Genomic DNA, 27,969 nt, shown 5'->3' with positions numbered 1-27,969 from the left:
TTGTCTTACTTTGGATAAATGACATGTATCAATGTCCCAACGCAACAAGCAATTTAGAGTTAGCTAATTGAAGAATATATTCAAAAAATGTCTCAGTATCGTGTTTGTGTTACTCTTCCCTGAACATAAGTCATAGAGAGTAGTTTTCCAGAAATTTATTTTCTTTTACCAATAGGACATAACTATTGTCTCAGCAACAGCAAACTGAAATCAAATTATTCCTTCCATATAAGATCACATCAAAAGATTAAATACAATAAAATTGTTCCTCGAGTGAGCTGTTTCCATCATGGTTTTACTGTAGGATAGATAATTGTATTTTCTTAAATATTCACAGTGGAGAACAAATTTATTGTAAAAGTAGGCGACCTTCAATCTTAAATACAGTGTTTTTGTTTTATGCTGCTGTTTTAAAGATGAATAACTTTCAAAAGATAATTCGTCTTTCTGTTTTCAGTAAATTGTGCAATGTCTTGGATCGACTGAGCATAATTGCAGAAGATGTTGTGAAAAGAACAGGATTCTTTGTAAATCACCCTGATTTTTATTGCAACACCTTGCGACCAGGTGAACGGTAAGACTGAATAAAAATTGAATTGAGTAGTTAGATATGAATAATCCAAGTAAAGTTGAAAATGAAAAGTTAAAATTATTGATTGCGAAGATATATAAGATTAGCTGTGAATCGTGCAATATGTAATTTATCTTCGAGTTCATTGTTCAGATTTTCATATTCATTCTTTTAACAGTTTTGATATGATTTACATTCAATTACTAGAGCTTTATTCAAAGAAGTTGAACCAAGACCATTTTTTTCAATAGAGATGTATAATGTAGCTTCCCAAAGTGCTTAGTGGACATAAAACAAAAACTAAAAACTATGCTGAGAAAGATATTGGGAGGTGTGAGTTTTGAGAAAAGCAATAAAGGAGAAGAGAGAGTTGGAAAGACAAAGTTTTAGAAAGCATTTGTTTTAATACATGTATATTTATTCTTGAGATTTGGGTATCCCTGGCTAGGCCAGTATTTATTGCTTAATTGTCCAGAGGACATGATAAGAATCAAGACATTGGTGTGGGTCTGGAGTCAAGTAGGCCAGAATGAGTAGGGATGGCAGATTTTCTTCCCTAAAGGGTATTATTGAATCAGATTGTATAACAGTTGACAGTGGTTTCATGCTTTTTGTTCAAGGTTTTTTTTCTTACTGAGTTGAATATTTTAACCACCTATCATGATGGGGTTCAAGCAGGTTCTGGTTTATTGCTAGTCCACTTAATAAATTTCAGGGTGTGGAGCTGAGATGATTAAGAAAGCTCACTAGTAGTGGGAAAAATGAGGGGTATGTGTTACATGAGACAAGGTCAAAGAGTTTAGCAAAATTGGAGAGACAAAATCATGAAGGAATTTGAATGAAAGACAGGAAGATCAGAACAAAGAAGATCAGGATTTAACTCCTTATTTAGAAATCCCTCAATGATTTTAATCATTTTAAATTCACCTTCTTTGCTCTGCAGTATATTCTAGGAAGATATTTCCCTGTTTTACTTATGATCCGCTCTTTTCATCTGTCATCAGAGTGGGAGCTTGCTGTTGCATTGACCCTATTCTCTGTGAAACCCGTGTTGGTCATTTTGCCTCTCCAGTTTCAATAACCTCAAAATCGATCTTTCTTACCATGTTTTCAGTGACTCTTCCTAATGTCTTTTGTGCAAGCTGTATGAATCTATTTCTTTGTCTACTGATGGATCACTTTGAAATGTTTGAAGATGTTGTACTCTATCCAACTTGTGTTCTCTCTCTGTCTTTCATACTCATTGTACCTTGACATTTTTTCACAGATGGGACGAACTTGGTGGATATAATCAAAATACTTGTCGCTTACAGGTAAAGTGAGGAATTGGAAATGTAATAGTTAAAATGTGACATCACAAAATGGCCTAAACATTGAGTATGGAGTTAATTAAGAATATAGTCTAAGTGATTATGCACATTACACAATGTACATCCTCAATGTCGTACTAACTTTTTTTAGCATCACATTGTTTGAGTGTTATTTAAGCTGTATCCGTCCATGTACGTAAAGAGAATTCCATAACACTCATAACTTGTGCCTTTTATGTGATGGAGGAGAATTCAGGAGACAAGTGATACCTTATTGGGATTGTATTACAGACCCCCTAATAGTCAGAGGGAAATTGAGAAACAAACTTGTAAGGAGATCTCAGCTATCTGTAAGAATAATTGGGTGGTTATGGTAGGGAATTTTAACTTTGCAAACATAGACTGGGACTCCCGTTGTGTTAAGGGTCTGGATGGGAAGGAATTTGTTAAGTGTGTACAAGACAATTTTCTGACTCAGTATGTGGCTGTACCTACTATAGAAGGTGCAAAATTTGACCTATTCTTGGGGAATAGGCAGGGCGGGTGACTTGGGTCTCAGTGGGGGAGCATTTTGGGGCCAGCAACCATAATTCTATTAGATTTAAATAATGATGGAAAAGGATACACCAGATCTAAAAGTTGAAGTTCTAAATTGGAGAAAGGCCAATGTTGACGGTATTAGGCAAGAACTTTCGAAAGCTGATTGGGGGCAGATGTTTGTAGGTAAAGGGACGGCTGGAAAATGGGAAGCCTTCAGAAATGAGATAACAAGAATCCAGAGAAAGTATAAACCTTTTAGGGTGAAAGGAAAGGCTGGTAGGTTTAGGGAAAGCTGGATGACGAAAGAAATTGAGGGTTTGATTAAGAAAAAGAAGGAAGCATATGTCAGGTATAGGCAGGATAGATCAAGTGAATCCTTAGAAGTGTATAAAGGAAGTAGGAGTATACTTCAGAGGGAAATCAAGAGGGAAAAAGGGGACATGAGAATAGAATTAAGGAGAATCTAAAGAGTTTTTACAAATACATTAAGGACAAAAAGGTAACTAGGGAGAAAATAGGGCCCCTCAAAGAACAGCAAGGTGGCCTTTGTGTGGAGCCGTAGAAAATAGGGGGGATACTAAATGAGTATTTTGCATCAGTATTTACTGTGGAAAAGGATATGGAAGATATAGACTGTGGGGAAATAGATGGTGACACCTTGGAAAATGTCCATTTTACCAGAGGAGGAAGTGCTGGATGTCTTAAAACGGGTAAAGGTGGCTAAATCCCCAGGACCTGATCAGGTGTGGGAAGCTAGAGAAGTGATTGCTGGGCCCCTTGCTGAGATATTTGTATCATCGATAGTCACAGGTGAGGTGCTGGAAGACTGGAGGTTGGCTAACGTGGTGCCACTGTTTAAGAAGGGTGGTAAGGACAAGCCGGGGGACTATAGACCAATGAGCCTGATGCCATTGGTGGGCACGTTGTTGGAGGGAATCCTGAGGGACAGGATGTTTGTGTACTTGGAAAGGTAAGGACTGATTAGGGATAGTCAACATGGCTTTGTGAATGGAAATTCATGTCTCACCAACTTGATTGAGGGCAGAGCAGTAGATGTGATCTATATGGACTTCAGTAAGGCATTTGACAAGGTTCCCCCCCTTGAGAGACTGATTAGCAAGGTTGGATCTCATGGAATACAGGGAGAACTAGCCATTTGGATGCAGAACTGGCTCAAAGGTAGAAGACAGAGGGCGGTGGTGGAGGGTTGTTTTTCAGGCTGGAGGCCTGTGACCAGTGGAGTTCCACAAGGATCGGTGCTGGGCCCTGTACTTTTTGTCATTTACATAACTGATTTGGATGCAAGCATAAGAAGTACAATTAGTAAGTTTGCAGATGACACCAAAATTGGAGGTGTAGTGGACAGCGAAGAGGGTTACCTCAGATTACAACAGGACCTTGACCAGATGGGCCATTGGACTGAGAAGTGGCAGATTGCGTTTAATTCAGTTAATGTGAGGTGTTGCATGTTGGGAAAGCAAATCTTATCAGAACTTATGCACTTAATGGTAAGATCCTAGGGAGTGTTGCTGAACAAAGAGACCTTGGAGTGCAGGTTCATAGCTCCTTGAAAGTGGAGTCGCAGGTAGAGAGGATAGTGAAGAAGGCTTTTGGTATGTTTTCCTTTATTGGTCAGAGTATTGAGTACAGGAGTTGGGAGGTCATGTTACAGCTGTATAGAACATTGGTTAGGCTACTGTTAGAATATTGCGTGCAATTCTGGTCTCCTTACTATCGGAAAGATGTTGTGAAACGTGAAAGGGTTCAGAAAAGATTTACAAGGATGTTGCCAGGGTTGGAGGATTTGAGCTATAGGGAGAGGCTGAACAGGCTGAGGCTGTTTTCCCTGGAGCATCAGAGGCTGAGGGGTGACCTTATAGAGGTTTACAAAATTATGAGAGGCATGGATAGGGTAAATAGGCAAAATCTTTTCCTTGAGGTCGGGGAGTTCAGAACTAGAGGCATAGGTTTAGGGTGAGAGGGGAAAGATATAAAAGAGACTTACAGAGCAAGTTCTTCACACAGAGGGTGATACATGTATGAATGAGCTGCCAGAGGAAGTGGTGCAAGCTGGTACAAGTGCAATATTTAAGAGGCATTTGGATGGGTATATGAATAGGAAGGAGGGATATGGGCCGGGTGCTGGTGGGTGGGACTAAATTGGGTTGGGATATCTGGTCGGCATGGACGGGTAAGACCGAAGAGTCCGTTTCCATGCAGTACATCTCTATGATGAGTTATTCATTGCAAATTCTGAGCCTCTAATGTGGTCTTAATAGCCACAACATATATGTGACTGATCCCATTCACTATCCAGTCAAGGTTCAACCCCGGATTACAGTATGTTTTATTTTAAAAGCTGTTTAAGTGGCTTGAGATAAGTCAAAGATGATGCATTGGTAAGCTGAGAGCCATGTATGAAAAGCTAGAAAAAATGCAAACCAGGTCATTGTTCTATCCAAATAAAAACCTTTAGACGAATGAAAACTTTATGAATGTCTATTGCCATTCTGGAAGATTGTGTGAAGAGGCTGTGGACATTATCCTTACTTTCTGAATGAGCTATCATTGGGTACCTTATCAAACGCCTTGCTAAAACCCATGTACGCCACATCCACTGCTCTACCTTCATCAGTGTGTTTTGTCACATCCTCAAAGAATTCAATAAGGTTTGTGAGGCATGACCTGTCCCTCACAAAGCCATGCTGACTACCTGTAATCAAGCTATCATTTTCCAAATAATCATAAATTCTGTCTCTCAAAATCCGCTCCAATAATTTTTCCACCACAGTTGGAAGACTGACTGACTGGTCTGTAATTCCCAGGATTATCCCTATTCCCTTTCTTGAACTGAATATATGTCTGATTAAACCTGAACTCTGCTATTATGCTGGGATTTTCAGATGATTTTATCTCCAATGACAATTAATATTATTTTCCATAACTGAATGTAAATTCAGACTGCTTGTCTGACATTCCAGAGTTCTTAGATTTCCTAGTTAATTGGGATATGCATTCTTTGTAGAAACATATTTCTTTTGGGAATTCCCATCATTTAAAGAGTACAGAAGACAATTTAACTAGCATGATTTAATTGCTTGTGACAACTGCACTTTGTGAGAGTCTCCTCGTTAGACAGGCAATTGTGAGTTGATTGCCTACTGAGTCATTGAATGTGTGATTTGACAACTGACGGATACTTCAAAGCTTCCTCTATTATGTAACAGTAGTCAGTTTGGCTATTCACTATATCCAGCCATTTAATTTCTTGTCATGGCAAAATCCCTTGGTTGTGAGAGCTCATATGGCTTAGGATATCAGTTCAAAGGTTCAATGTTTTGTTACAGTTGTGTCCAAGAACAAATAAATGTGTCAGTGAGAGATATAACATTTTCCTGACTAATGTGCTCCCTTTTAACTTTATATAATTCCACTTCTTGATAATGGTAAATAAATGACAAATGTAATTGAATATACTTAAATGTGAGTTGGCTCATATTCATCTGCAGAATAAGATAAGCAATGAATGTAGAGAAGCAGAAGTTTAAGAATAAAAATGTACACTTTTTTAAAAAGCAACACAAGTCAGTATTACGTCTGTAAATTTGGACAGACAGTGCCGTAGTTAACATCATCAGACTAGTAACCCAAAGCCCATGCTAATGCTCTGCATCTGCCATCTTCCTTGACAGCGTGTTCCAGTATCTATCACTCTCTGCTTTTAAAAAAAGGTGGGGAGGAGTCTGGATCTGGGTATGATACTTTTTGAAGAGTCGGTGTGTACTCAATGGGCTGAATGGCCCCTTTCTGCAGAGAAGGGATTTTGTGATTCTGTAATTTTTTTTGGTAATAACTATATTTATCTTTATCTTTATCTTGTCTTATCTTATTTTATCTTATCTATTTATTTATGTAAACACATAGCCACCTTTTATGAGGCACTGATTCTTACTCTTTTCTTGTTGTTTTTCTCTTGAATGGCAGCTGCTCTCTGCCATTCACACCACCTCCAGACCAATCTTTGCACCCCATTATCATTGTCTTGATTTGATTTGAATTATTGTCATGTCTACCTAAATGCAGTGAAAAGCTTTGTTTGCAAGCAATACAGGCAGATCAAAGTAAGCAAGGACATACAGATTGTAGGCTATAAAAAATTTGGACAAAATGAGGAATACTAGTTACACCGCACAGGACACGCGCAAAGTAAGATCAGCATTACTTGAAGTTAGAGAATCCATTCATCAGTCTAATAATAGCAGGGAAGAAATTGTTCTTGAACCAGCTGGTGTGTGTTCAGGTTTCTGTATCTTCTGTCTGACTGCAGAGGTTGTCAGAGACCATTACTGGGGTGAGATGGGTCTCTGATAATGTTGGCAGCTTTTCCGTGGCAATGGGATGTGTAAATGGAGTCCATGAATGGGAGGTTAACTTCTGCGATGGTTTTGGCTGTGCACACAATCTTCTATAGATTCTTACGGTTCTGGACACAGCAGTTGCCATACCAGGCCATTATGCACCTGGACAATGTGCTTTCTGCGGTGCATCTGTAAAAGTTGCTGAGGGTCCTTATGGACATGCCAAATTTCCTGAGCCGCCTGAGGAAGACATGGCATTGTTGTGCCTTCTTGACCATCGCATCTACTTGGGAAGTCTAGGACAGGTTGTTGCTTATCGTCACTCCTAGGAATTTGATGCTCTGTTGATGTAGATGGGGGTATGTTCTCCTCCTTTCTTTCTGAAGTCAATTAGCAGTTCTTTAGTTTTGCCAACATTGAGAGAGATCTGTTATCATTGCACTATGTCAACAAGCCCTCTATCTCCTTTCTATATTCTGACTCATGTTTCCTCTTTCTCCACCAATGCTTTTGTTATTTAATCTCTTCTGTCTTCAATTTTATCATTGAATCTCCCTTTTGTTCTTTTTCCAAACCTCCTCCTATCTTTCACTTGCTTAACTTTTCCCAGTTCTGATGAACAACCATTAACCTGAGAAGTTAACTTTTTATTTTCACTCCATATATCTTCTGCTATAGTAGGTAATTATATATATCTTGAAATGTTTAGAAATTTTTCAAAGTCTGGAATGACGTAAATTTTGTGCAAGACAGGTCTTTAAAAATTGAAAATAAAACAAGTGTTGCAGGCTTTCCATACTGAAACCAAACATTTTTGGAAAATCGCTGACTTCTGTGTATTGAATAATCTAATATTTCTAAATCTACTGAAAGAGAAATTATAATAATGATTTAATAGTGCAGCACAACAATAAATCCTGTTTAACTTTTGTTTCAGACAGGTGTCCTGAGGACAAACTGTGTTGACTGTTTAGATCGTACAAACACTGCTCAGTTTATGGTGGGAAAATGTGCTTTGGCATACCAGCTCTATGCAATAGGTGTAATTGACAAACCAAGACTGCAGTTTGACACTGATGCTGTTCGGTAAGCAATCTATATCCTTGTATGGATTCTAGCTGCTTTAATTTGTTTAATTTACAGATTTTCTTTCGTTTTCTGATTTCACCCTTCCCTTTCAGTAATCGGAAAAATCTGGCATTGTTCACTGCTTTTTCACCAGCTCTACACCTGTGTGCTTAATGCTCCTGAACTTAATATATGCAAATCCATACAGTGGGGACCACATTTGCTTCCCTTATTCTTTAAAGCTAGCATAATCTGGCAAACATAGAGTCATAGTCATAGAGTCATAAGAGATGCACAGCATGGAAACAGACACTTCGGTCCAACCTGTCCACACTGACCAGATATCCCAACCCAATCTAGTCCCACCTGCCAGCATCCAGCCCATATCCCTCCAAACCCTTCTTATTCATATACCCATCCAAATGTCTCTTAAATGTTGCAATTGAACCAGCCTCCACCACTTCCTCTGGCAGCTCATTCCATACACGTACGACCCTCTGTGTGAAAAAGTTGCCCCTTAGGTCTCTTTTATATCTTTTACCTCTCACCCTAAACCTATGCCCTCTAGTTCTGGACTCTCCGACCCCAGGGAAAAGACTTTCTCTATTTACCCTATCCATGCCCCTCGTAATTTTGTAAACCTCTATAAGGTCACCCCTCAGCCTCCGACGCTCCAGGGAAAACAGCCCCAGCCTGCTCAGCCTCTCCCTGTAGCTCAGATCCTCCAACCCTGGCAGCATCCTTGTAAATCTTTTCTGAACCCTTTCAAGTTTCACAACATCTTTACGATAGGAAGGAGATCAGAATTGCACGCATTATTCCAACAGTGGCAGTTATAGAATTTTATTTTGTAGTAAATTTAACCATTAAAAGTGAGTACATTTAGTCTGGATAGTTTGAAATTACAAAAAGATCTAGATTGATTAAGTGAACAGACAAATATAGCAAATGAAGTATAATGTGGGAAAATGTGAAGTTGTTATTTTATCTGGGCATTTTTGTTTTTAAAAAGCAATATCTCAATGATCAGATTGCAGAAGAAAATGGATTTCCTCCTGCATGAGTCACAAAAGTTTGGATCATGGACAACAACTAATTGGGAAAACTAACAGTATTGAAAGTTACCTCATGGAGAACTGAATACGAAAGTAGAGAGATTATGCTTACCAGGTCACTGGTAAGACACATGGCATACTGTTCACAATCTGGGTCACCTTATTTAAGAAAGGAATTAGTCCAGAAACTGTTTACTGGGCCAATATCTGAGCAACAGGAATCATCCAGGAAATTATAGGCCAGTTAGCCTTACATCAGTGGCAGGTGAATTATTGGAGAAGATTGTTAGAAACAACACTTACTCACATTTGGAAAAGAATGGACTAATTAATGATTGTCAGCCTGGCTTTTTTGTCAGGGAGCTGTCGCTTCCCAAATTTCTCTCCAATTTGATTGAGTTTTTTTGAGGAAGTGATGAAGCTGATTGAAGGTAGGGCAGTGGTTATTATCTGCATGGACTTTACTAAAGCATTTGACCAGGTCATTCATGGTATGCTGCTCCAGAAGATTAAGCCACTTGGGATTCACAGTGAATTGGTAAGGTGGATGCAAAATTGGCTTGGTCATAGAAGACAGAAGGTAGTTGTAGAGGGATGTTTTTTCTGACAGAAGGTCTTTGATCTTTGGTATTCCACAAGGTTCAGTGCTGGGACCTCCTAGTTTGTAACATGTCTAAATGATTTGGATAAAAATGTAGGTGTTCCAGTTAATAAGTTTGCAGAAAAAACATGAAAATTGGTGGAGTTGTGGATAGTTAAAAAGGTGTTCATTCTTTTTCTCACTTGGAAATGTCAAATACTAGGAGGCAAATGTTTTAAGTTGAGAAGCAGGAAAATTTGAAGGAAATGTGCAAGGTAGTTTTTTTTATGCAGAGAATGCTATGTGCTTGTAATGCGCTGCTAGAGGCAATGATCGAATCAGATACGATAGCAATGTTTAAGAGGCATTTTGGTAGACACATAAACAGCCAGGGAATGGGGGATTACAAACCACGTGCAAGCTGATGGAATTTGGTTTAGCGTAGTATTGTGGTTACCATAGCCATAAGGCCTGTTCTTGCACTGTACTATTCTGTGGTCTGTGGAATGGATGGGATGTTTTGTGAAGAAAGGTTTGACAACTAGACTTGTATCCAGTGCACTTTAGAACACTGATTGAAATATATAAACTCCTGAAGAGTCTAAGCAGGGTAGATATGGAGAGGATGTTTCCTCTTAAGAGAGATTCTAGAACTAAGGTTCACTGTTTAAAAATCAGGAGTCACCCATTTCAGATTGGGATTTGAGTCTTTGGAGCTTCTTCCTGCAACTGGTGAAAGCTGAACCTTGAAAATGTAACAGCAAAAGTAGATTAATTCTTGTTGAGCAAGGTCCTAAAAGTTTATTTCAGTAGCTGAGAATTTGGATTTGAGATTACTATCAGCCACGATCTGATTGTGACAGAACAGGTTTGAGGGGCTGAACAGCTTACTCTTGATTTGTATGTTTGTATAATAGCCTGAAATCATATCCCAAAATGTCTTGAATTTGTCCAGTTCCAGTTTTAAAGTGTGGGACAAAGACAGGAAATGCATCCACTCTCAGGAGACAAATCGATTATTGAAACCTTTTCAGACAGTACATTTCTTCAGTTTTGCAGCTTTTCTATTTGTAATCAGTGTTGGCCAAATTTCTCAAGACCCAGTGAATCTAGTAGGTAAAAAAAGATGAGAAAGGACAGATTGATTAGTTAAGTGTAATTGCAACATGCATAGGAGTCAGAGGTGTTTCCTCCGGGTCCAACAAACTGATGTGTAAACCCTGAGACACCATTCCCGGCTCCCCACACCCTCCCCCCACCCCCAATCTATCTGCTCCTGAGCTGCACCCTGTCCAGGATTTCTACATCAAGGATGAAGCCAATCTTGTTAATCAGCTAGTTTTTGTTGAGGGTTTTTTTAAATGCGTGCCCTAGAATTGGAACTGCAATTTTGGAAGAAACACACATTTACTGTTTTCCAGCCTCCAACTCCTCCATGCTGCTGCAAAAACATGTTAGTATTGGATATTCATATCTGTCTGATGCAGTTTTGTGCTCCATGCATACCTTTACCTAGTATTAACTAGCATGTGGCACCAAGAATTATCCAGAGATTACAACCTTTTGAGGACCTGCTTTTTTAATGGAGTGCCAAATTCCCTGAATTCTTGATGCAATACCTCATTTTTTATTATACCTATATAGTTAGTACTAATGAGTAACACGACTTCTGTCTTATCACTTGGCCCTTTCAGGATCTATGTGAACTTCAGTAAGGCGTTCAACAAGGTTCCCCATGGGAGATTGATTAGCAAGGTTAGATTTCATGGAATACAGAGAGAACTAGCTATTTGACTACAGAACTGGATGAAAGGTAGAAGACAGAGGGTGGTAGTGGATGGTTGTTTTTCAGATTGGAGGCCTGTGACCAGTGGAGTGTCACAAGGGTTGATGCTGAGTCCATTACTTTTCGTCATTTATATAAATGATTTGGATGTGAACTTAAGAGGAATAGTTAATAAGTTTGCAGGTGACATCAAAATTGGAGGTGTAGTGGACAGCAAAGAAGGTTACCTCTGATTACAACGGGATCGTGATCAGATGAGCCATGTGGCTGAGGTGTGACAGAAGGAGTTTAATTTAGATAAATGTGAGGTGGTGCATTTTGGGAAAGCAAATCTTAGCAGGACTTATACACTTAATGGTAAAGTCCTAGGCAGCGTTGCTGAACAAAGAGACCTTGGAGTGCAGGTTCATAGCTCCTTGACAGTAGAGTCACAGGTATATACGATAGGAAGGCATTTAGTATGCTTTCCTGTATTGGTCAGAGTATTGAGTACAGGATTTGGGAGATCATGTCCTGGCTGTACAGGACATTGGTTAGGTAAAAACAAGGACAGAAGATGCTGGAATCCAGATTAGAGTGGTGCTGGAAAAGCACAGCAAGTCAGGCAGCATCCGAGGAGCAGGAAAATCGACGTTTCGGGCAAAAGCCCTTCATCAGGAATAGAGGCAGAGTGCCTACAGAGTGGAGAGATAAATGAGAGGAGGGTGGGGGTTGGTTAGGCCACTTTTGGAATATTGCGTGCAGTTCTGGTCTCCTTATCGGAAGGATGTTGTGAAACTTGAAAGAGTTTGGAAAAGATTTACAAAGATGTTGCTAGAGTTGGAGGATTTGAGCTATAGGGCGAGGTTGAATAGGCTAGGGCTGTTTTCCCTGGAGCGTCGGAGGCTGAGGGGTAACCTTATAAAGATTTATAAAATCATGAGAGGCATGGATAGGGTAAATAGACAGTCTTTTCCCTGGGGTGGAGGAGTCCAGAACTAGAGGGTGAGAAGGGAATGATAAAATAGAGACCTAAGGGGCAACCTTTTCACGCAGAGGGTGGTGCGTATGTGGAATGAGCTGCTAGAGGAGAAGTCTAGTACAATTGCAACATTTAAAAGGCATCTGGATGTGTTTATGAATAGGAAGGGTTTGGAGGGATATGGGCTGGGTGCTGGCAGGTGGACTAGATTGGGTTGGGATATCTGGTCAGCATGGATGAGTTGGACCCAAGGGTATGTTTCTGTGCTGTATATTTCCATGACTCTGTCTTGAAAGGGCAAGTTGTTCAGTAAGCTCTGGCCCTAGAGAAGAAGCACAGCATCCTGGAGTCATGTCTGCAGCCTCAGAAATGTTGTCTGCTCCCGTAACTAATGAATCTGCTACGACTATTGTTTCTCCCTCCCCTTCTTTAGTCAAGTGCTTTAAGCATGGTTCTTTCTGCACTCCCCAAAGGAAACAGTTCTTTCATCAGCTTCCAATTTGGAAAACCAATTTGTGAGCTAGAACTTAGGGGACTTCTGCACTACCTGTGTATGAGGGTCTTGGATTTCTGCCTCCTCCCACAGCACTGAAACAGTCATTCTGAAAGTCACAACTTAATACTTTATGATTGATAAATTATCTAATCTTCTGAATTTGTTTGTAGCTTTCATCATATTTTGACTATATTATCGTCTTCTAACATCTCCCATCCATTGTCCACTTGGGTGGAAATCCCCTTGTCTGGTTTCATCATTACTATTTAACCAACTGATTTGACAATTATCTGTAGTGACTCATGTTACCAGTGTGAGGCCATAGCCTCTGGGATCACCAAGAATCAAACCTTGACCCTTTTGCTTTTGTATTCATATGCTGTCTCTCTGTGACATCACAGAGCACATCATCAAGTTCTGAGGGTATCATGATGACTCTGAACTCTTTTTCACTGCTAGCTCATTCAACCTCACCATTCTGTGATTTGCCACACTGTGTGGCTGGTATCCAATATTGGATGAACAGAAACTGCCTCCACCTAAAGACTAGGATTGGATCTGTCTTTGGTTCATGCTACAAAGTCCATTTCCTGACCGTTGTTTACATCTATTACCATGGCAATTGCCTGAAGCTGAGTCTAGACATTTGACCTTATTGGTTTGTTTGAATCTAAGTTGAGCTCCCAGTCATGCACATGCTCCATCTCTAAATTGAAATCTCCATAACATAACCCTATTTCAATCCTATCTCCGGTCATCTGCTGCTGAGACCATACGCTGTTGCCAAAGCCTTGAATGTTCCAGTGCTCTTCTATCCAGTCTCCCAAATTCTATCTTATGTCAATTTATAGTCATCCAAAACTCCATACCCTTTTTTCTTTCCCCATTACCCCGTGCTAGCTGACTTTCTGTGGCTCCTTGTGCAGTCATGCTTTTAAAATCCTCATCTTTGATTTCAAATCTCAAAAAGGCTTCATCCCTTCCCTATCACTATTATTTCCTTCACTCATACAACTTATCTCTACATCCGGCCAATTCTGGATTCTTGCACAATCTCCAATTCTGACCTCTCTACCTCTGATAACCATACTTTCTGCAGCTTCCCACTCCCAGCAATGAAATCTCCTCCCTACACATCTCCTCTTCTCTTTAAAAACCTACTCTTTCAGCTATCCTGCCTTGATGTTTCTTCCTGTGGCTTAGTGTGAGAGATTTTTTAATTGCTAGCATTTAAATCTCTTTGAGGTGTTTTGTATGGTACAACAGGAGGGAGACTGGTGGGAGAACTGGATGGGCATGCAAGTAAAACTAAAATATTCAAAATGCAAACTTGAACTTCAAGATGTTCTTATTTTTACACCTTAGTAAAGAAAGTAAAATTACTGTTAAATTAATTTCATGGTAGATTATTTGAAGAACTGTATGAAGATCATGGTGATACACTATCTTTGCAATATGGAGGTTCACAGTTAGTACATCGGGTGAAAACCTACAGGAAGATTGCACCATGGACACAACATTCTAAGGACATCATGCAAACACTTTCTAGGTACTACAGTAATGCATTTTCAGGTAATCTATGACTTTTATAATGTTTTAAACATTTTGTAACATGTTAAGCTTCTCAAAAGTATACTCTGATGCAATCCTGATATTGTGCTTGAGCTGCGAAAAGATTTTTATGAATTTTTCTTTGTGCATGCATTACATTATATGTCTACATCCATTGCCACTGAAAGTTTTTGCCACTTTCAAGGAGCAATGAACTTGCACTCCAAGATCTCTTTGCTCAGCAACATTCCGTAGGACCTTACCATTAAGTGTATAAGTCCTGCTAAGATTTGCTTTCCCAAAATGCAGAACCTAGCATTTATCTGAATTAAACTTCGTTTGCCACTTCTCAGCCCCTTGGCCCATCTGGTCAAAATCCTGTTGTAATCTGAGGTAACCCTCTTCGCTGTTCACTACACTTCCAATTTTGGTGTCATCTGCAAACTTACTAACTATACCTCTTATGCTCACATCCAAATCATTTATGTAGTTGACAAAACGTAGTGGACCCAGCACCGACCCTTGTGGCACTCCACTGGTCACAGGCCAGTGGGTTTTGATATCTTTTGATTTCCCTGCCTAACATAAATCTATTAGGGTATATTAAAATCACAATCTGATCAGCCATAATTCCATTAATGGCTTAGCAGTCTTGAGGGACCAAGTGTTCTACTTTTGCTTCTATTCCATATGTTCATAAACACCACCACCATCACCTTAATGAAAATCAAAATGATTTACCCTTCCTCAAAGAAGCTGGGTTCATGACACAAACTGTCCTGACATCTGTTTTGCATATTCATAGTTAAGACCCTGCTTCCTGCTTCCATTCTTTCCAAAGTTCATTGACTCCTGAAACAATTCTCTTTTTAAAAAAGAACTTGGTTGTTTATAAATCCCCCTGTTGCCTAGCTGCTTTCTAACTGTGACTTTCTATAATGGCACTTCCAGTAAGGCCAGTGTCAAATCTTGAAAAGAGGATCATGTCCATCTCACTGAGAGATCACTGTTTTCAAAGTGGAGCAGTAACTATATAATAAATCTGAGTTGTGTGTTTTTATTGTCATCATCTTTGTAATGGATAAAATGTGGGATTGGAAACAATCTCTAGATCACTGAGCTTGCAATAGGAAAGTTAATGTTTCAAGGGAGTGGAGTTCATTACAAGAACAGTTAAACAATGGTTTTAATATTCCCAGTGTCTATTTTGAGGAAATGTTGACTCCAAACCTTTATTTAATGGAAGTGATGAAGAGGTTGAAGGTTGGTGTTGGTATTGGATATTAAAATTAAGTTTTTAATCTTAGTTGCATCATCATGAGGTGAGACCAATGAAGGCAAGACATCTTCTATAGTATTACCAGACCATAGGACTGTTCTGTTATTAGAGTGAGATGACTGGTGGTTTAACCTGAGAGTCACTATGTTTCAGGCCAGGGGAGAGGTTGAGAGGGAGAGCCGGTCATGGTAAAACCTCAGCAATGACGGAATTGAACCCATGTTGTTGGCATCTTGCACTCGCAAAATAGCCATCCAGCCAACTGAGCCATCAGACTCACTAAGGAGATTGTACAAAGTTAAAAATCACACAGCACCAGGTTATAGTCCAACAGGTTTAATTGGAGGCACACCTAGCTTTTGGAACGTCGCTCCTTCATCAGTGATAGTGGAGAACTCAATCCTAAGACACAGAATTTATAGCAAAAACTTAGTGTGATGTAACTGAAATTATACATTGAAAAATGCCTTGATTGTCTGTTGAGTCTTTCATCTGTTTGAATACCATGATAGTTTCACTTCTTTCATGTGTAAATCACAAAACTTTTTCTTTACAAGGTGCATTCTCCAGTTAGCTGTAACAATGGGTAATAGCCCCCTGTGTTCTCTGTCTATGCCATGATGTTCAGATTGATTCTAATCTAAAAAGTGAGATAACAGAGTTTTACGTGAATCCATGCAGTTTTTGAGCAAAGTACAATGTAACTCTATAAGTACAACTCCCCACACCAGACACGCACACACACTCCCACATTCACACATGCACCCCCTCACCACACACCTCTTTCTCTCTCACTCTCTCTCTCTCTCATTCACTCACACACTCACTCACACTCACAACCTCCAGCCCAGACAGACACACGCACACAGACCTTCGTGCACACATATATTTTGTGCGGTGAATTTGTACTTGTAGAGTTACATTGTACTTTGCTCAAAAACGGCATGAATTCCTGTAAAACTCTGATTCTAATCTAAAAAGTGAGATAACAATCTCAACATCATGGCATAGACAGAGAACACTGGGGCTATCACCCATTGTTATAGCTAACTGGAGAACGCACCTTGTAAAGAAAAGGTTTTGTGATTTATACATGAAAGAAGTGAAACTATCATGGTATTCAAACAGACGAAAGACTCAACAGACAATCAAAGTATTTTTCAATGTATAATTTCAGTTACATCGCACTGTAAATTTTTGCTATGAATTCTGTGGCTTCCAATTAAACCTGTTGGACTATAACCTGGTGTTGTGTGATTTTTAACTTTGTACACCCCAGTCCAACACTGGCATCTCCAAATCATAAGGAGATTGTGATTGACTGGTGTGTGGCTTGGGACTATTTTACCAAATGCTTCCCTCATAGCCCTTTTCCACAGTGACAGATGTCTAAGACAAGTGTAAGTTAAATACTTAATGCTATATATTATGGAAAATTCTATCCCATCTAAAACATCAAATATCTATTGAAATATGTAAGTTTTTTATTTTGTGTTTAACAGATTTTTTTTAATGTTATAGATGCTGATAGACAGGACGCTATAAATTTGTTTCTTGGAGTCTTCCAGCCAAGCGAAGGAAAATTTCATCTTTGGGAACTTCCGACTGACTATTACTTGCATCACAAGAACACAATGGAACTGTTGTGTCCCAAGAGAAGGTGGTGTATAACAGGGATATCCGATCTTTTTGCAAGTTGTGGAAGGGGGAGTTTGGGAGGGTGAAGCAGCAACATTTCAACTTCTTTCTGAGGTTGGGGGATGGTTGATGAGAAACAAAATCAGGCGCACCAGTAAACACGAATTTCAAAAAAATTAATCAAAGCAATCAATAGATAATTTAAGTAAATGAGTAGTTGGTAAAAATGGTAATTAAAAAGTAAGCAAAATTAACTCTCACAGGTGTGCATTGCCTCCTCTCTCAGGCTGGTTTACAGAGAGCATTCTGAGAAGAGAAGATTTGAAGGGGAATGGGATGTGTGTGTGTCCAGCTCACTCACTGTCTCAGGGTTCAGACCCTGTTAACCCTTTCCCATTCACATGGGCATCCCCTCTTTGCGCACACATCCCTCTGTCGTGAAAGGACCACCTCTTGTGCATTGCCTCCATTTCTCGCAGGTGTGCATTGCCCCCTCTCTCTCAGATGCGCATTTGCCTTCTGCCCCTCACATTTCCTCTCTCTCACACCTCCCCCTCCCAGTGCTTTCTCCCTCCACTTCACTTGCATATGTGTAATCTCTCTCCCCCTGTTTAGCACAAGCACACTCACCTTCACATGAATCTTGCAGTCCTCCTTCACTCTCAGACAATCTCATGCTCTCTCTGTCTCCCTAATGTGTTCTCACATGCTCTCTTTCCGTTCCTAATATGCATTCATTTGCTGAGCCTCCCTCTCATATCTGCTCATCCTTCCCCCGTCACCCTCTATCTCTTACTATTTGCTCTCCCCCTGCTGTTACTGATGCACCCCAACCTCCCACCTGTCAACCACTCACCCTGCCCACCCCCAAATTCATTACCTCACCCTCCCTCTTCATACTTAAGATACCTTCCATTATGTTTTGTGACACTACCACCATGTGAAATGGGACAAACTTTGACAGATCCAGCTAGATTCAATTACCAAGGAAAGACAGTGGTGCAGTGTTTGTTTCACTAGACTCATAATCCAGAACGCCAAGCTCATATCCTGAGGATATGGGTTTGAATCCCAACATGACAAATAGTGAAATTTGAATTTAATAAGAAATCTGGGGTTAGAAGCTAGTCTAATGACAACAATGAAGCTGTTGATTAGAAAAGCCCATCTAGTTTCACTAGTGTCCTTCAGGGAAGACAATCTGATGTCGTTACCTGGTTTGCCCTACATGTGATTCCAAACTCTGAATGATGTGAATTGACTCTTACCTGCCCTCTGAAATCACTTAGAACATCATTTAGTGATAGCCAACAAATGCTGACATTGCTGGTATCACCTACAAAGATAAGAATTATGAAATAAAAACTCTTAATTATGGACCATATCCCCAACTCCACTGTTGCCATCAAGCACGCAAATCCACACTCACTCGATGAAGAATGCAGAGACCCTGCTAGGAACAACAACAGGTATTCCTAAAAGTGAGGTGTCAACTTGGTGAAATGACAACACACAGCCACTTGTTTACCAAATAATTGAGTCTGCATGCAGTAGACTGGGCTAAGGGAACATATAACTAAAGAATCACACAATTCTTCAGTATCCAGTTTGTGATTGTTGGTGGACAATCAAACAACTCCCTGTAGTTCAAGACACCACAGATATCCTCATCCACAACCACGTGTGAGCCCTGCATATCACTGAAAAAAACAAAGCTGAAAAATTATATCTATCTATTAGTCAGAAGTGCAGAGTAAGTGATCCAACTTTGCACCCTCTGGAAGTCCCCACTATCTCAGATGCCAGACTTCAATCAATTTGATTCACTCACCTGGCTAAGGGCACTGAGACTGACAACATTCTGACTGTATAATTAAAGACCTGTTCTTCAGAACTTGCCACAGCCCTAGCCAAACTATTCCAGTACAATACAACTCCTGGTATCTAATGGCATGTGAAAAATTGCCCATGTACATCCAGGACAAATCCAACTTAGCCAAATACCGCTTTATCAGATTAAACTCCATCAGCAAAGTCATGAAAGGTGCCATTGATAATGCAATCAAGCAAGGGAATAACCAGCTCACTGGTGCTCATTTTGGTTTCCCCAAGGCCACTTGGCTTCTGACCTCATTGCATCCTTGAACCACAAATGGACAACAGTGCTGAATTTCAGAGGTGAAGTAATGGTGACTGGTCTTGACGTTAAGACCACATTTGACCAAGTGTTGCCGCAGGACTCCTAGCAAATCTGAAGTCATTGAGTCATAGAGATGTATAGCATGGAAACAAACCCTTCAGTCCAACTTGTCTATGCCAACCAGATATCCTAACCTAATCTAGTCCCATTTGCTGACACTTGGCCCATATCCCTCTAAAACCTTTCCATTTGTATATCCATCCACTAACCTTTTCAAGGTTGTAATTGTACCAGCCTGCACTATTTTCTCTGGCTGCTCATTCCATACACTCACCATGCTCTGTGTGAAAAAGTTCCCCCTTAGATCCCTTTTAAATTTTTGCCCTAAACCTATACCCTCTTGTGCTGGACTCCCCCACCTCAGGGAAAAGACCTTGTCTATTTACCCTAACCATGCTCCTCATCATTTTATAAACCTCTGTAAGGTCACCCTTCAGCCTCTGATGCTCCAGGGAAAACAGCCCCAGCCTATTCAACCTCTGCCTATAGCTCAAACCCTGCAACCTTGACAAAATCCTTGTAAATCTTTTCTGAACCCTTTCAAGTTTCACAACAACCTTCCCACAGCCAGGAGACCAGAATTGAATACAATATTCCAACAGTGGCCGAACCAGTGTCCTGTGCAGCTGCAACATGACCTCCCAACTGTTTATACTCAATGCTCTGACGAACAAAGGAAAGGATACCAAATGCCTCCTTCACTGTCCTATCTACCTGTGACTCCACTTTCAAGGAACTATGAATCTGCACTCCAGGTCTCTTTCTTCACAATCAGGGCGTTACCATTAAGTGTATAAGTCCTGCTCTGATTTGCCTTTCTAAAGTACAGCACCTCATATTTATCTAAATTTAACTCCATTTGCCACTCCTCGGCCCATTGGCCCATCTGATTAAGATCCCTTTGTACTCTGAGGTAATCTTTTTCACTGTCCACTACACCCCCAATTTTGGTGTCAGCTGCAAACGTACTAACCATACCTCCTATGTTTACATCCAAATCATCTGTATAAATACCGAAAAGCAGTGGACCCAACACCGATCCTTGTGGTGCACCTCTGATCACATGCTTCCAGTCTGAAAGGCAACCTTCCACCAACAAACTCTGTCTTCTACCTTCGAGCCAGATCTGTGTCCAAATAGCTAGTTCTCCCTGTATTCCATGTGATCTAACCTTGCTAATAGTCTCCCATGAGGAGCTTTGTCGACCACCTAACTGAAGTCCATGTAGATCATACGTATCACTCTGCCCTCATCAATCCTCTTTGTTACTTCTTCAAAAAACTCAATCAAGTTAGTGAGACATGATTTTCCATACACAAAGCCATGTTAACTAGTCCTAATCAGCCCTTGCCTTTCCAAATATATGTCCATCCTGTCCCTCAGGATTTCCTCCAACAATGTGCCCCCTACCAATGTGAGGCTCACCGGTCTATAGTTCCATGGCTTTTCCTCACCACTTTTCTTAAGTAGTGGTACCACATTAGCCAACCTCCAGTCTTCTGGCACCTCACCTATGATTATCGATGATACAAATATCTCAGCAAGGGGCCCAGCAATTGCTTCCCTACCTTCCCACAGAGTTCTAGGGTACACCTAATTTAGTCCTGGTGATTTGCCCACTTTTATGCGTTTTAAGACATCTAACACTACCTCATCTGTAATATGGACATTTTTCAAGATGTTGCCATCTATTTCTCCACATTCTATATCTTCAATATCCTTCTCCATAGTAAACATGGATGCAGAGTACTCGTTTAACACGTCCCCATCTCCTGCAATTCCACATGCAGGCTGCCTTGCTGATCTTTGAGAGGCCCTTTTCTCAAGGAGAAAGTGAGGACTGCAGATGCTGGAGATCAGAGTTGAGAGTGTGGTGCTGGAAAAGCACAGCAGATCAGAGGAGTAGGAGAATCAACTTTTCAGGCACAAAGGCTTATTCCTGATGAAGGCTATATGCCTGAAATGTCAATTCTCTTACTCCTCAGATGCTGCCTGACCTGTTGTGCTTTTCCAGAGCCAGACTCTAGACCATTTTCTCTCCCTAGTTACCCTTTTATTTATAGAATCTCTTTGGATTCTCCTAAACCCTATTTGCCAAAGCTGCCTCATGTCACCTTTTTGCCTTCCTGAGTTCCCTCTTAAGTATGCTCCTACTGCCTTTATACTCTTCTAAGGATTCACTTGATCTCTGCTATTTATACATGACATTTGCTTCCTTTTTTCAACCAAAACCTCAATTTCTCTAGTCATCCAGCATTCCCGACACTGACCTGCCTTGCTTTTCACCCTAACAATATACTGTCTCTGGACTCCTTATCTTATTTTTCAAAGGCTTCCCATTTTCCAGCTGTCCTTTTATCTGTGAACATCTGTCCCCAATTAATTTTTGAAAGTTCTCGCCTAATACCATCAAAATTGACCTTCCTCCAATTTAGAACTTCAACTTTCAGATCTGGTCTAAACCTTTTCCATCACTATTTTAAAACTAATAGAATTACGGTCGCTGGCTCCAAAGTGCTCCCCAACTGACACCCTATCACCTGCCCTGCCTTATCTTCCCAAGAAGAGGTCAGATTTAGCAGCTTTTCTAGTAGGTACATCCACATACTGAATCAGAAAATTGTCTTGTAAAACATTTAACAAATTCCTCTCCATCTATACCCTGAACACTACGGCAGTCCCAGTCAATATTTGAAAAGTTAAAATCTTCTACCATAACCACCCTATTATTCTTACAGATAATTGAAATCTACTTACAAATTTGTTTCTCAATTTCCTGCTGACTATTGGGAGAATCTATAATACGATCCCAATAAGGTGATAATTCCTTACTTATATCTCAGTTTCACCCAAATAACCTCCCTGGATGTATTCCCAGGAATATCCTCTATAAGCACAGCCATAATGGTATCCGATATCAAAAACACCACTCACCCTCCTCTCTTGCCCCGCTCTCTATCCTTACTATAGCATTTGTATCCTGAAACATTAAGCTGCCAGTCCTGTCCATCCCTGAGCTACGTTTCTGTAATTGCTATGATATCCCAATCCCATGTTCTTAACCATGCCCTGAGTTCATCTGCCTTCCCCATTCGGCCTCTTGCATTAAAATAAATGTAGTTTAATTTATCATTCCACCTTGTTGTCTGCTCTGTTCCTGCCTGCCCTAACTGTTTGACTTGGTCCTTTTTCCCAACTGTACTAGGCTCAGATTGATTTCTTTCCTCACCATCTCCCTATGTCCCACCCACCCCCCTCCCGCCACCTTAATAGTTTAAATCCTCCTGAGCAGCTCTGAGAAGTCTTCCTGCCAGTGTGTTATTTCCCTTCCAACTCAAGTCCAATCTGTCCTCCTTGTACAGGCCACTTCGACCCCAAAAGAGATTCCAGTGATTCAAAAATGTGAGCCCTTCTCCCTTCCACCAGCTCCTTAGCCACATATTAACCTGCTGTATCCTCCTTTTCCTACCCTCACTAGCTTGTAGCTCTGGGAATAATCCAGATATTACTACCTTTTGATGACCTTCCTTTTTGAATTCCTGCCTAACTTTCTATATTCTCCCTTCAGAATCTCATTCTTTTCCCTTCCTATGTCGTTAATTCTAATGTGTACAACGACCTCCTGCTGGTCCCTCTCCCCTTTTGAGAACATCACAAATGAATTGCTTGGAACTTGACATACCCCTCATTACATTACAGCCATTCTTGGATCCAGAAACTTGGCTTTTCATGCTACATTCCCTTGAGAGTCCATCACCCCCTACATTTTTCAGAACAGCATACTTGTTTGAGATGGTGTCACAAAGCTAGTTCCTTTTTTACCTAAAAAAAACTGTTCCTTGGTTCAAGGATACTCTGTTCTTGATCTTTTTCAGAGGGTTAATAAACCAGGCCAGGCTCCGATCGGTCTGGTTTGGTATGGAGATAAAAAGGATTTTGAGAGGCCATTTGTTTATATGTAAACAGGCCAAAGTGGTCATGTTTTAGAAGTGACCTGTATAAAGAAAGGACAGTGGTCAGCTCTCTTGTTGAGCTGAACAGTTTTGGTTCAATCTTGAAATCGTTGGAAGTTCAGCAGGGAGCTGTGTGGAAACTCCCTCTCTCTTTATGCCCTTCAACTTCAACCTGTAAGAATGTGTACCATTTATATTGATTTTTAAAGGGAGTTTGTTTATTGAGACTGTTGTGTATATTGGGAACAGCATTATTAGTTGGATTGGTTGAGTTCTGTGGACATTCTTTATTCTGTTCATTGTGTATCATTGTGTTATTTTGTGAATAAATGTTAGACTGTTTTGAAATCTAGCAGTCAACCTAGCAAACTTAATCCAGGTAATTTTAACTGTATAGTTACCGAAACAAGTTGCAAAGTTATGGTCTGAGCTGCCTGCTTAAGCATGTTTCGAGTGGTCTGGCTTTGCCTCTAACAATGGGGATAGATTAGATTGATGAGATTAGATTAGAGTGTGGAAACAGGCCCTTTGGGTCCAATAAGTCTACACTGATCCGCCGAAGCACATCCCACCCAGACCCATTCCCCTATATTTGCCCCTTCACCTAACACTATGGGCAATTTAGCATGGCCAATTCACCTAACCTGCACATTTTTGGATTGTGGGACGAAACCGGAACACCCAGAGGAAACCTGCGCAGGAGGTTCCTGCACTACTTGCCTACCTCTCTTATCTTTCCTGGTGTTTCTGTGACTTTTCTCCCTTCTTGTAACTGCCATGTATCACACCCCCAGCTCCTGAAAATTTCTTATCGCCTCTAACTGCCACTCTAACTGATCCATGCAATCTGATAGGATTTGCAGCTAAAGACATTTCCTGTAGACATAATCATCAGTAACATGGAAACTCTCCCTAAACTCCCACATCTGACAGAAAGAGCACATCACTCTATTAAAGGCCACGTTTGTTTTTTCACACTCTAGATCCAGAAATTAGCACTGTCTTATTGCTCTTTAAAAAAAACTGCTCAAGGCTAAATTAGTGCTTATGGTTTATATTTTTAAAATTTAATCAAGAGGCAGATCTCAATAAAACATATAATCAAGAAAGAGTTCACTCTACTCCCTATTGTAGATTTACAGCATGGTTACACTTTAAAAACTATGCACTTATCTGTTCCTGCACTGTTAGCTCTCCCAAACAGGTTCCTCCAAGGTCAGCTGTGGATGTCGCAGTCCGATGTCCAGAGACACATGAACTCAAACAGCAAAAGAAGTAACTGTGCAGATTCACTGCTGTGTCAGACAGCAGTGCAGGTTTCTTTCTCTGACCATGTATTCACTGCTTTGTAAGTGAGAGGTCAAACTCTCTACTGGTTGGAGTCAGACCTAACACAAAGGAAAACTGTTGTGGCTTTTGAAGCTCAATCATCTCAGCCCCAGGCCATCACTGCAGGGATTCTTCAGGGTTGTCTTCTAGGTGCGACCACCTTCAACGGCTTCAGTCAGTGAAATTCTTTCCATCATCATGTCAGAAGTGGGAATGATTGTGCAACTTGCAGTACCATTGCAACATTTCAGATACTGAGACAAATGAGCTCATTCAGTCTTTGCTGATAGTTAAAACCTCACCATTTTGTCATGAAACCTGTACATCTTTTATTGTTATTAGTGTATATTATCCTTCTTTTAATGTGGAGTGTAGAACTTTTTACAGTTCTTGTTGGGTATAACACAATACTATGCTGCCTTTTAGTCCTATCTCTACTGAAACGATTTTGTGTTTTTTGTTTTTATGTCTTGTTACACTATTGCTACTTTCAGTGATTTGTAAATCCACACCTGACATTTGTTCAATGCTCTATACTATTTAAACTCTTCAGAAATGGCCTATGTGGCCTCCTTTCGTTACTACTACCAGTTGAGCATTTATATTATAAGTCTTGAGCCATTTGCACACCCAACATGAAAATTTATTAATGCTCTCTTTTATTTTTCTAGTCTTCCTTAATTTAGTCAGATGTAATGCACTTTTAATATAATGTTGAAATTATAGCTCTGATTCTAAAGTCCACCATATATTTATACATTTGAACAATTATTGATCCTTGTGGAATACTGCTTCTGATCTTTTGTCAGTATCTTTATTTGCTACTTGTTGTAATCTATTTTATACTCTACTTCCTGTCCATTCTGTTACTTTTCATCTGAATCTATTGTAAACTGTGTGTAATTTACTTTTGTTTATAAGCAAGATATTTGTGTATTCTAAATCAAATATCATAAATTTTTAGAAATTCTTTTGCATTTCTTGTAGTTATACCCATTGGTGGACACCAGAGATACTAAACCATTTACCATTACCTTATGATGAAGGTATGAAAATTTGCATGTTAACTTCAATTTGGATACTCTAAATTTTAAAGTATTTTTAAGAAAGATGTGACGAATTTGATGATGTGTCAAAAAAATATTATAAACTTTATTTACAGCACTTAACTGTTTGGGGCATTCCAGAGTGGTGATTATATTAATCGGAATGTATTAGTGTATTGCTTTATTTATTTAGGGCTATTGTTGCAGGCAAGGTCAGCATTTATTACCCATCCCTAATTGCCCCGGAGAAGGTGGTGGTCTGACTTTCTAAACTACTGAAGTCCTCAGAGTGTAGCTACAAAGCTCTGCTGCTAGGAATGAAGTTCCAGGATTTTTGATCAAGCGACAGTGGAGATACTAAGATAGTATGGGGCTCAGAGGAGAACTGCATTTTTGCAGTGTTGCCAGCATTTTTTAAAATTTAAACTGATAAGATGCTTTTGAAGAAATCTGAATTAGTTATTACAATGCACTTTGTTGATGGTGCTGTCATTGTGCATCAGTGGTGCGTGGATGAATTTTGAAATTCATGAATGGGGTACCAACTAAGTAGATTAGATTAGATTCCCTACAGGATGGAAACAGGCCCTTCAGCCCAACATTTACACACTGACCCTCTGAAGAGTTACCCACCCAGACCCATTTCCCTGTGATTAAACACTATGGGCAATTTAGCATGGCCAATTCACCTGAATTGTACATCTTTGGACTGCGGGAGGAAACCAAACCACCCAGAGGAAACCCACGCAGACAGGGGGAGAATGTGCAAACTCCATCCATTCAGTTGCCCAATGTTGGAATCAAACCTGGGTCCCTGGCGCTGTGAAATAGCAGTGCTAACCACTGAGCCACCGTGCTGCCCCAAACCTAGTCTGCCTTCTTGCTGGAATGGGCCAAGCTTGAGTGTTGTTTGTCCCTCATCTCTGTAAAACAACTGTCTTGTTCATGTTTTGACCAAAGCTGTAAAGAGGTCAAGAGCAAAGTGGCCCTGATGGATCAAAACTGAGTATTGGTGAGCAGGTTATTCCTTTGCCAGTGCTATGTGATAGCACTATCAATAATCCCTTCTATCATTTGGCTATGATCAAGAGTAGATTGAAGGGTGGTAATTGACTACATTAGAGTTGACCTTTTTTTGTGGACAGGACATACCTGAGTGTTTTTCCATGTTGGCATGGTGATGTCTGGGACTTTTGGGTTAGGTTGCTTTATTTTTACTTTTTGAAGGAATACATAATGACTACATCCAAATACTAAAATTATACAGCTGAAAATGTGTTGCTGGTTAAAGCACAGCAGGTAGGCAGCATCCAAGGAACAAGAAATTCGACGTTTCGGGCATAAGCCCTTCATCATTTCTTGATGAAGGGCTTATGCCCGAAACGTCGAATTTCCTGTTCCTTGGATGCTGCCTAACCTGCTGTGCTTTAACCAGCAACACATTTTCAGCTCTGATCTCCAGCATCTGCAGACCTCATTTTTTACACTAAAATTATACAGCATAGAAGTGGTTCTTCAGCCCATCACGTTTGTATTACCCAATATATGCAGCTACCTATACTGGCCCCATAACCTCAAATAGTGTGACATTTCATGCTCATCCAAGTACTTTTTGAAACTTATGAAGTTTCCTGCCTTAACTACCCTTCCAGGCAGTGCATTCAAGATTCCATGAGCCTCTGGGTGAAAAAGGTTTTCCTCAAATCCTCTCTTAAACCTCCTACCTTTCACTTTAAAATTATCAAGCGCCAATCACACAACCAGCTTTCCACCACTGCCCTCATTAGGCAAATTTTCGGATCCATCTTGCTTTGTTACCCTAGATCCCATATGTTTTTACCTTCTTTATCAATCTCCCATGTCGAACCTTGTCAAAGGCCTTGCTGAGATCCATATAAACTACATTGATTGCCCTAACTTCATTCAAATACTTAGTCACTTCCTCAAAATTCCACCAGATTTTTTTGATTTCTCCCTTTGACAAAGCCATGCTGACTATCTTTGATTAAACCTTGCCTCTCTTAATGGGGATCAATGTTCTTTTCTCACTATTTTCTCTAGTAGTTCCCATCATTGATGTTAGACTTAGGGGTCTGTCGTTCCCTATCCTGTCTCTACCATCCTTCCTATAAAGTATAAGAAAGTGAGGACTGCAGATGCTGGAGATCAGAGTTGAGAATGTCGTGCTGGAAAAGCACAGCAGGTCAGGCAGCATCTGAGGAGCAGGAGAATCGACATTTTGGGCATA

At 40.2% G+C, this 27,969-nt stretch overlaps 1 protein-coding gene across 2 annotated transcripts in view; it reads left to right on the top strand.

Annotated features, from left to right (window-relative positions):
- fig4a (FIG4 phosphoinositide 5-phosphatase a) overlaps positions 1–27,969 on the top strand; it is a 122,806-nt gene that overhangs the window by 67,914 nt on the left and 26,923 nt on the right. For both annotated transcript variants that reach the window (XM_060849256.1, XM_060849248.1), the window contains exons 13-18: positions 458–574; positions 1,839–1,884; positions 7,717–7,865; positions 14,131–14,297; positions 17,077–17,215; positions 25,663–25,721. In XM_060849256.1, coding sequence (XP_060705239.1) covers positions 458–574; positions 1,839–1,884; positions 7,717–7,865; positions 14,131–14,297; positions 17,077–17,215; positions 25,663–25,721 — 677 coding nt within the window. The remainder of the gene's footprint in view (positions 1–457; positions 575–1,838; positions 1,885–7,716; positions 7,866–14,130; positions 14,298–17,076; positions 17,216–25,662; positions 25,722–27,969) is intronic.

The sequence above is a fragment of the Hemiscyllium ocellatum genome, chromosome 3, assembly GCF_020745735.1.
Source record: "Hemiscyllium ocellatum isolate sHemOce1 chromosome 3, sHemOce1.pat.X.cur, whole genome shotgun sequence".
NCBI lineage: Eukaryota > Metazoa > Chordata > Chondrichthyes > Orectolobiformes > Hemiscylliidae > Hemiscyllium > Hemiscyllium ocellatum.
Note: the sequence above shows the minus strand (reverse complement) of the source record. Positions and strands in the feature narration are given on the sequence as shown.